The sequence below is a fragment of the Apodemus sylvaticus genome, chromosome 5 (assembly GCF_947179515.1).
Source record: "Apodemus sylvaticus chromosome 5, mApoSyl1.1, whole genome shotgun sequence".
NCBI classification, from domain to species: domain Eukaryota; kingdom Metazoa; phylum Chordata; class Mammalia; order Rodentia; family Muridae; genus Apodemus; species Apodemus sylvaticus.
Genome location: NC_067476.1, coordinates 69,658,819 through 69,669,549, shown reverse-complemented (window position 1 = coordinate 69,669,549; position 10,731 = coordinate 69,658,819). Strand labels below are relative to the sequence as shown.

Here is a 10,731-nt window from a genome sequence, read left to right as displayed (position 1 = left end):
CAAAGCCACACAAAGATCCAACAAAGAAAGAGAACTTCAGACCAATTTCCCTTATGAACATCGATGCAAAAATACTCAATAAAATTCTTGCCAACCGAATCCAAGAACACATCAAAATGATCATCTACCATGATCAAGTAGGCTTTATCCCGGGAATGCAGGGTTGGTTCAATATACGGAAATCCATCAATACAATCCACTACATAAACAAACTCAAAGAACAAAACCACATGGTCATTTCATTGGATGCTGAAAAAGCATTTGACAAAATTCAGCATCCTTTCATGCCTAAAGTCTTGGAGAGAACAGGAATTCAAGGCCCATACCTAAACATAGTAAAAGCAATATACAGCAAACCGGTAGCCAGCATCAAACCAAACGGAGAGAAACTTGAAGCAATCCCACTGAAATCAGGGACCAGACAAGGCTGCCCACTTTCTCCTTATCTTTTCAATATTGTACTTGAGGTACTCGCTCGGGCAATTCGACAACATAAGGAGGTCAAAGGGATACAAATTGGAAAGGAGGAAGTCAAACTATCATTATTTGCAGACGACATGATCGTCTACCTAAGTGACCCAAAGAACTCCACTAGAGAGCTCCTACAGCTGATAAACAACTTCAGCAAAGTGGCAGGTTACAAAATCAACTCAAGCAAATCAGTGGCCTTCCTATACTCAAAGGATAAGCAGGCTGAGAAAGAAATTAGGGAAATGACCCCCTTCACAATAGCCACAAACAGTATAAAGTATCTTGGGGTGACTCTTACCAAACATGCGAAAGATCTGTATGACAAGAACTTCAAGACTCTGAAGAAGGAAATGGAAGAAGACCTCAAAAAATGGGAAAACCTCCCATGCTCATGGATCGGTAGAATCAATATAGTTAAAATGGACATTTTGCCTAAAGCACTATACAGATTCAATGCAATACCCATCAAAATCCCAACTCAATTCTTCACAGAGTTAGAAAGAGCAATCATCAAATTCATCTGGAAAAACAAAAAACCCAGGATAGCTAAAACTATTCTCAGCAACAAAAGAAAATCTGGGGGAATCAGTATCCCTGACCTCAAGCAATACTACAGAGCAATAGTGTTAAAAACTGCATGGTATTGGTACAGTGACAGGCAGGAGGATCAATGGAACAGGATTGAAGATCCAGAAATGAACCCACACACCTATGGCCACTTGATCCTCGACAAAGAGGCTGAAAACATCCAATGGAAAAAAGATAGCCTTTTCAACAAATGGTGCTGGTTCAACTGGAGGTCAGCATGCAGAAGAATGCGAATTGATCCATCCTTGTCTCCTTGTACTAAGCTCAAATCCAAATGGATCAAGGACCTCCACATAAAGCCAGACACTCTGAAGCTAATAGAAAAGAAACTGGGGAAGACCCTTGAGGACATCGGTACAGGGAGAAAGTTTCTGAACAGAACACCAATAGCGTATGCTCTAAGAGCAAGAATTGACAAATGGGACCTCATAAGGTTACAGAGTTTCTGTAAGGCAAAGGACACCATCAAGACGACAGATCGGCAACCAACAAATTGGGAAAAGATCTTCACCAATCCTACATCAGATAGAGGGCTAATATCCAATATATATAAAGAACTCAAGAAGTTAGACTCCAGAAAACCGAACAACCCTATTAAAAAATGGGGTACAGAGTTAAACAAAGAATTCTCACCTGAAGAACTTCGGATGGCGGAGAAGCATCTTAAAAAATGCTCAACTTCATTAGTCATTAGGGAAATGCAAATCAAAACAACCCTAAGATTTCATCTTACACCAGTCAGAATGGCTAAGATTAAAAATTCAGGAGACAGCAGGTGTTGGAGAGGGTGCGGAGAAAGAGGAACACTCCTCCACTGCTGGTGGGGGTGCAAATTGGTACAACCACTCTGGAAAGCAGTCTGGCGGTTCCTCCGAAAACTGGGCACCTCACTTCCAGAAGATCCTGCTATACCACTCCCTGGCATATACCCAGAGGATTCCCCACCATGTAATAAGGATACATGCTCTACTATGTTCATAGCAGCCCTATTTATAATTGCCAGATGCTGGAAAGAACCCAGGTATCCCTCAACAGAAGAGTGGATGCAAAAAATGTGGTATATCTACACAATGGAGTACTATTCAGCCATTAGAAACAATGAATTCATGAAATTCTTAGGCAAATGGATGGAGCTAGAGAACATCATACTAAGTGAGGTAACCCAGACTCAAAAGGTGAATCATGGTATGCACTCACTAATAAGTGGTTATTAACCTAGAAAACTGGAATACCCAAAACATAATCCACACATCAAATGAGATACAAGAAGAAAGCAGGAGTAGTCCCTGGTTCTGGAAAGACTCAGTGAAACAGTATTTGGCAAAACCAGAACGGGGAACTGGGAAGGGGTGGGAGGGAGGACAGGGGAAGAGAAGGGGGCTTACGGGACTTTCGGGGAGTGGGGGGGGCTAGAAAAGGGGAAATCATTTGAAATGTAAATAAATTATATCGAAAAAAAAAAGAAAAGAAAAAAGATAGCCTTTTGAACAAATGGTGCTGGTTCAACTGGAGGTCAGCATGCAAAAGAATGCAAATTGATCAGTTCTTATCTCCTTGTACTAAGCTCAACTCCAAATGGATCATGAACCTCCGCAAAAAAACAGACACTCTGAAAGTAATAGAAAAGAAACTGGGGAAGACCCTTGAGGACATGGGCACAGGGGAAAATTTCCTCAACAGAATACCAATAGAGTATGCTCTAAGATCAAGAGTTGACAAATGGGACCTCATAAAAATATAAAGTTTCTGTAAGGCAAAGGACATTGTCATATGGACAAAATGGCAACCATCAAATTGGGAAAAAATCTTTACCAACACTACATCTGACAGAGGGATTATATCCAAGATATACAATGAACTGAAGAAGGTAGACTCCGGAGAGCCAAATATCCCTCTTAAAAAATGGGGTATAGCGCTAAACAAACAATTTTCACCTGAGGAATATCTAATGGCTGAGAAGCACCTAAAGGTATGTTCAACATCCTTAGTCATCAGAGAAATGCAAATCAAAACAACCCTGAGATTTCACCTCACACCAGTCAGAATGGCTAAGTTCAAAAAGTCAGGAGAAAAAAGGTGCTGGCGAGAATGTGGAGAAAGAGGAACACTCCTTAAGTGCTGGTGGGGTTGCAAGCTGGTACTACCACTCTGCAAGTCTGTCTGGTGGTTCCTCAGAAAACTGGAATGATACTTCCAGAGGACCCCGCTATAACATTCCTGGGTACATACCCAGAGGATTCCCCAGCATATAATAAGGATACATGCTCTACTTTGTTCATAGCAGCCATATTTATAATAGCCAGATGCTGGAAAGAACCCAGATGTCCCTCAATGGAGAAAGGGATACAGAAAATGTGATATATATATACATGTATATACATATACAATGGAGTACTATTCAGCCATTAGAAACAATGAATTCATAAAATTCTTAGACAAATGGATGGAACTGGAGAACATCATCCTAAGTGTGGTAACCCAGTCTCAAAAGAACACTCATGGTATGCACTCACTGATAAATGTATATTAGCCTAGAAGTTTGGAATACCCAAGACACAATGCATGTATCAAATGATGCCCAAGAAGAAGGGAGGAGTGGCCCCTGGTCCTGGTAAAGCTCAGTGCAGCATTGTCAGGGAATACCAGGACAGAGAAGTGTGAGGGGGTGGATTGGTGAACAGGGGGAGGGAAAAGGGCTTATTGGACTTTCAGGGAGGGGGATCCAGGAAATGGAAAATCACTTGAAATGTAAATAAAGAATATATATATATATATAATCTAACAGTGTTCTTTGCAGAGAGCCCTACACCCTTTGTTAAGTCCCCTTTCACCATGATTCCCCAGATTCAACTGATATTTGTACTTCTTTATTTCATGCTTGTTTCTACAGTTTCTTTTTTTGCATAGGTTGTTTTAAACATCAAAATTTCTGTTTAATATCATCCTGAATGAGAAAACCCAGACCTTTGAAGGCACACATGATATTTAATCAATTAGAAGTGGATATTGACCACAGAGCACAGAACCATGCTACAATCTACAGACCCAAAGAAAAGAAGTAAAGAGGGCCAAAGGGAGGATGTGTGAATCTCACTCAGAAGGGAAAATAAAATAAATATCAGAGGTGACTGGAGAAAGGAAAATGGGTGGGAGTGAGACTGAAGTGCGAAATGGAATGAGGATTTGGTTTAGGGAGAGTGGGGATAGGACAAGAGTGAGAATGGAAATTCATGGAGAGCATCTTTTGGACTAGCCAGTGACCTGGGATGATGGAGGCTCATAAGGTTCTATTGGGGGTGACATTAGCTGAGACCTTTTAGCAACTATGGATATGAAAACAGAAGTTACATCCTGTAGTCAGATGGGACTTCTACTGAAAGGGGTGGCTGTCTTAGGGTTTTATTACTGTGAACAGACACAAAGACCAAGGTAATGCTTATAAATTACAATAGTTTATAAGGGTTGGCTTAATAGTTCTGAGGTGTAACTCTTTACCAAAATGTGTGAAACATGGCAGCATCCATGCAGACATGGTGTAAGTGTTCTATACCATGTTCATAAGGCAAACAAAATAATACTGGCTCCCATGTGACTAGGAGGAAGGTCTCTTAAAGCCCAAGCCCACAGTGACAAACCTCCTTTAACAGGGCCACACTGATTCCAAGAGGGTAACACCTAATCCTACTATTCCCTAGGCCAAGTATATTCAAACCACCACAGGGGGCATTAATCCATCCATAAACCTTTTGATCCAAATTTTAGACCTGCCTACAAAATATGCAGGGATAAAGATGGAGCAGAGATTGAGGGGCTGGGTAACCAATGACAGACTCAAATGAGATCCATTGGATGGAAGAAAAAATACCCTGACATTATTAATAATATTTTCCTACACTTGCAGATAGGAGCCCAGTATAATTTTCTCCTGAGAGGCTACATTGAGCAGCTAAACCCACTGTCAAAGATCAGGCAGAGCACTGGGTGTCTTCTATTAGAGTGTGGAATAAGACTGAGTGAGCGGAGTATTCAAGAACATCACAAGAGTTGACCTACAGAATCAGAAAGAAACTGTACCATCAAGCAAAGAACATATATAAGCTAGAACCAGGTACCCTACACACTTGTAACAGATGTGTATCTTGGTCTTCATGTAGGTTCCCTAACAATTGAATAAGAGGTTGTTTCTGACTCTGTTGCCTGCCATTGGATCTGTCTCCTAGCTGAAATGCCTGGTTGAGCCACAGTTGGAGAGAATGTGTTTAGTCCTCTTGAGACTTGATGTCCTAAGGGGGTTTCCTTTCTCTGAGGAAAAGAGGATGGATATATCAGGGGATTGTTATGTGTGTGGCTGAGAGAAGAGAAGAGAAGAAAGCTGCACCTGGCATGTAATGTGAATAAGTAGATGTATTAATGAAAAATATTATGTATCCCTTGGTGTATGGAATAATGTTTGCATCTTTGATTCTAGTTCATTCTGCTCTAAATATCAGCATGTATGTTTGTATGCCAATATTTTTTTGATCATTAAATCTCTCTGATGCAATTTGAAATAATGGCATAGTTATTATTCAGTATTATCTTAGTCTCTCTCTCTCTCTCTCTCTCTCTCTCTCTCTCTCTCTCTCTCTCTGTGTGTGTGTGTGTGTGTGTGTGAGTATACTTACATGTGAGAAATATATATAGCAGCAAATATTTTTCTGGAAACTAAAGAGTAGCTGAGAGATAGTTTAAGATAGCTTAATCTGTCTTTTTTTTTTTAATAATTTCATTTCTTGGATCACTTTTTCATAGAGGACTGAAATAAATGGAGAGAATGGATATTTCTGTCACTGTACAAAATATTTATTCTTGTCTTAACAGTTAGTGACACTCCTGTTTTCTGCACATGTTTTTAATAGCACATTTTACCTCTGTGTTTCTCAAGGTATAGATCAAAGGATTTAACATTGGTTCAACAATAGTAAAGGACACAGACATTGCTTTGTCTATTGGAAATGTCACCACAGGCCTCATATATAAGAAAATACATGGCACAAAAAACAATACAACCACTGTGAAATGTGAGCTACATGTAGAGAGGGCTTTGCGTCTCCCTTCAGAACTGTAAGACTTAAGGGAGCAGAGAATGACCATGTAGGAAGCAATGAGAATAAGAAAAATGACAACACACATCACCCCATTGTTCAGAATTCCTAAGAGACCCAAGATAGGTGTATCCATGCAAGCCAGTTTCAGCAATGGAAACAAATCACACATAAAGTGGTCAATGACATTTGGGTTACAGAATGGTATTTGATACATAAAGAGCAGCTGAATGGCTGCATGCATCGATCCTCCTACCCAAGCCCCTCCTACCATCAAGCAGCACACCCTAGGAGTCATGATTTTCATGTAGTGCAGAGGCTTACAGATAGCAACATAGCGATCATAGGCCATCACAATGAGAATAATGATGCCCACGCCACCAAAGAAGTGTTCTGCAAATAGCTGGGTCATGCAACTTTTAAATGAGACAATAGTTCTCTCTGAAAGGGAGTCCATAATCAACTTTGGAGCAATGACAGAAGAGTAAGTGACATCCATGAGTGACAAAGTTAAAAGGAAGAAGTACATGGGTGATCTCAGACTTGGGCTTCTGGTTATGGTAACCACAATGAGTAGATTTCCAAAAACTGTGGCCATGTACATAATTAGAAACAAGACAGAAAATATTTTTCTCAACTCTGGGTCCTTTGTAATTCCCAACAGAATAAACTCTGTCACATTGTTTTGATTCATCATTTTTGTGAGTGGGAAAACATAAAACTAGAGAATCCACAAAAGGAGTATAGTATTATGCTGAAAGAGTCATTTCACAGTGCTGTGGTTATTTTTTCTTCTTAGTCTGTATCTTCCTGACACACAATTTCTCCATCAATTTATGCAGAAACTAATAGATAAAAGTAAGAGTTTGACAGTAGTTTCAGGACTATGGTACTACCAAAACTTTGTTTATTATTAGTACAACTCTTGTTTTATATTGCTGTATTTTCTGCTTGGATACAGTGGTAATTCATAAGTAAGTGTTACATATTCCTAGAAATGTTATACAATCAAATATTGTGAATATATTTAGCACTGGAATATATCAGCTAACAGGTATTTAATAACTGGTTTAACACATTCTTAATTTGAACTTTTGTTATCCTGTATCTCACACTTGATGTCTGGATCATCCTTTTTACACATAATAATAGTAATATTATATATGTAAGACCTCATGAACATGTCTAATACTCTTCCTTTTACACACATGAATGTAGACTATTTGGCTTGTCTCAGCATTCTATGTAAACTTGGAAACAAGTCTAAGTTTGCATATACTCATGCCATGATTTTAATGAACACTTACAATATTTTTGTTGAAGGTCCTAGAGAAAAATCAAATACCATGGACTTTCCTCACATTAAAGAAAATTATTTTCATCTGAACATTTACCTTATAAAACTTGAATATTAATAAGATCATTACCTATTTCTATTAATCAGTGAGTCTCTACTATGCTTCATGAAATTGGATGTCTTACAGTGCATTTTGCATTTTAGAGGTTAGAAAATTAGGCTTAAAGGATGGTAGGACATGATACGAAATATTTATACAAAGTGAATATTGAAGTCAAATATTAATTTAGTTGTTCTTCTTTTAAAACTAAAGCAGTTACAATCTATACTATTTCTCCAAGTTCAATATGTAGTGCTAAATATGAATGACATTTATTATTAAATTTATTATGGTAAATATCCTCTAAAATATAACCATGCTTCCTTTGCTTCTTTCATGCAATAATTCAATATTAAAATTCAGTAACGCTTCTATAAAAAGTCCATATTCTAATCTTATGTTTTATATACCACACATTTATGAATTTGCATTCTAAACCTAAATTTAATATATGAATCTAAACACCCCTTTTAAAATAAATAAAACATAAGAATATGCTTCACTTCAAAAAGCCCATATCTATAATGTGTGAGATATCATTACTTCATATGCTCCTCGAACAGTATAAAATTGTAGTATAAAAGGATAATGTAAGGTCATTATCAGTACATCATCAGAACCTACTTTTCTTCATGTTTTCCTTGTGAAATCACCAGATGAAAAAGGATTCTAAGTGAGAATGGAAATGGCAAATTTTAAAGCTTATTTTGCATTGTGATTATTACTTTTTCCCCAAGTAAATTGTCTGTTAATGCCTTATTAATTATGTCACATGAAATGAGTAAAGTTTCTTTTAAGAATATGAAAGTTTAGGCTTAGAGTCATTAAGTTATATAAGAATATGAGTTTGACTCACTAAAATTCATTAAAAAGTGAATGCTAGTGATCATTTAATAGTAGTGCTTGGAAGGCAGAGACAAATGAAATCTTAGGGTATGGAAACTACCCACCAAACATATTTTATGAGTTTAAGGACAATTAAACACCACATTTCAAAATGAAAGATGGCTGATATGTAAGGAAAGATACTGTAGGTTGACTTTTGCGATTTACACACACACACACACACACACACACACACATGAGAGAGAGAGAGAGAGAAAGAGAGAGTGAGAGAGAAAAAAGAGAGAGAGAAAGAGAGAGAGAGAGAAGGGAGGGGACAGAGAAGAAGGGAGAGGAGAGAGAAGGGAGGAAGAGATAGAGAGAGGGGAGAGAGAATCTCTTATAAGATGAATGGGAATTCTGTATTTAAACTCTCATTTTAAACTACAAGTTATGAATTACACTAATACTTTAAAATAATATAGTGACCACAATAGCTATAAAACTTTCTACAACAGCCAAATATATAATTAAAAAAAATCTTACTAAGTACTAGAATTTTCTTTGATAGGGCATGCATTACTTGATTCAAATATATTCTTTTAAATTTCCATATTAATACTTAAAATACAGTGCTGGTTCAGAGATCTTTTTAAATGTAAAACATACTAACACCAACTTCTATCACTAAACTGAGGTCTTCAAAATTCATGAATACTAATACAGTAGAGTGAATACATCTCTGGGAACCAGAATAAATCAAATTTGCCACTTCACCCTGTATATCGTATATACATATACAAATATATGTATACTGTGAATTTATGCATGTCAAAGTAATTGTAATAAACTAGTGGAAGGCTGGGGGTCTCAAAGAAGACACATATAGGACTTCTCCATAAATACATAAGACATTTCAGATTTTAACTGCATCTAATCCTAAAGATTCCAAGTAAAAATTGCTATAAGAAATCACAAAAGCTTAAATAGTTTAAAACAATAAGAAATATGTCTATGAAGCAATATATAATAATCCCTTCTTTTTTCAGATCTGGAAATCAGTCAGAATTATCTATTTCTTACATACATCTCAATCAATGTAGCCTGGCAGTCAAACTGTCCTCAATACTAGTCGAACTAATCTCTCTTCTCTTCATTTCTTTTGTCATTGTTTCGAGGCCATGGAGTCCCCTAACTGCAGAAACACACACCACTGTACATATTTTGCAATGAGCAAAGCCCTGAAGCAGAGTGAACACTGTTAGATCTTTAAGGAGGCTAATTTCTGACTATTGAACATTTAATTGTGCAAAAAGCCCATGTGGAATGTAGATTTTATGAAGAGTCATAAAACTGTGTATGAGGAAATGAGATAAATATACAAGTTAACCTAACTGGAGAAATAGAACAAGCAACAGTGGCGAAAAAGGGAGAATAATAAGTATAGGGATAGAATATGGTCAATGTGTGTTATATCTTGTATTAAACCAAGTTTATAAAACACAGTATTCTGGATAATAAAAAAGAAAACTATAGAAGATTTAACATTGTCTTAAATCTTGCTATATATAAAACACAGTAAGTTAACCAAATTCAAATACTCACAATAGATACTAGATCTATTTTAGTTTATTTTTAATTGAAGCATAATTGTAGCTGAACATAATGTGTTTCTACAGGATTGCGTGTATATTAATGCAGTCAGATAATTCTATGCCCTACCTGTAACCATGGCAATATTTATATAGGAAATAAAAGGTATTGTAAGCTTCTCACCCTTCCAGTACTTCTGCTTATATTCTTTGTCAATGAATACCTCATCCTCCCTTCTTCATACCTTATTTCTTCACCACCACTATATTCATTACCATAATCCTGTGCACTTCTTAAATTCACCTGCACAGATTCCATATTAACAATAATTTAACTTTTTTAAATGTATGTTTTTTTCTTTTAAGGTTATCTTTAAACATGAATAATTAATTATTTTATCACAATTAAAATGTTTGATATATAAACAAATATAATTTAATTAATTTGATAGTACTAAAGTTATCCATAGCTCCCCAGCAAGTCAGATGCTATTCCTTCCTCCAGAAATCAAAGTGTTACCTTCAACACTTGGTTGTCACTCCCATGGAAACTTGCTTCAAACAGGACATTCACTATATTTCATCATTATTATTCCAAATCTTACACATATGATCACCAAGAATTGAACTGAAGCATAACTTGTTCTCTCATTTCAGCCTTCATATTCTTTCCTCTATATGAAATTTTGATGACTCTCAAAAAGTAGTAAAAATTCAAACTATAAATTTCTGAAAACTCATGGCTTTTCTTCATCAGAATACAACTGTGCCCATCAT

At 36.7% G+C, this 10,731-nt stretch overlaps 1 protein-coding gene across 1 annotated transcript; it reads right to left on the bottom strand.

The window, feature by feature from the left end:
* Nucleotides 1–5,919: 5,919 nt before the first annotated feature.
* Nucleotides 5,920–6,840, bottom strand: LOC127684353 (olfactory receptor 4C6-like). Its single transcript, XM_052181297.1, has one exon. The coding sequence runs from the start codon at nt 6,838–6,840 to the stop codon at nt 5,920–5,922; it is 921 nt and encodes a 306-aa protein (XP_052037257.1).
* Nucleotides 6,841–10,731: the final 3,891 nt, after the last annotated feature.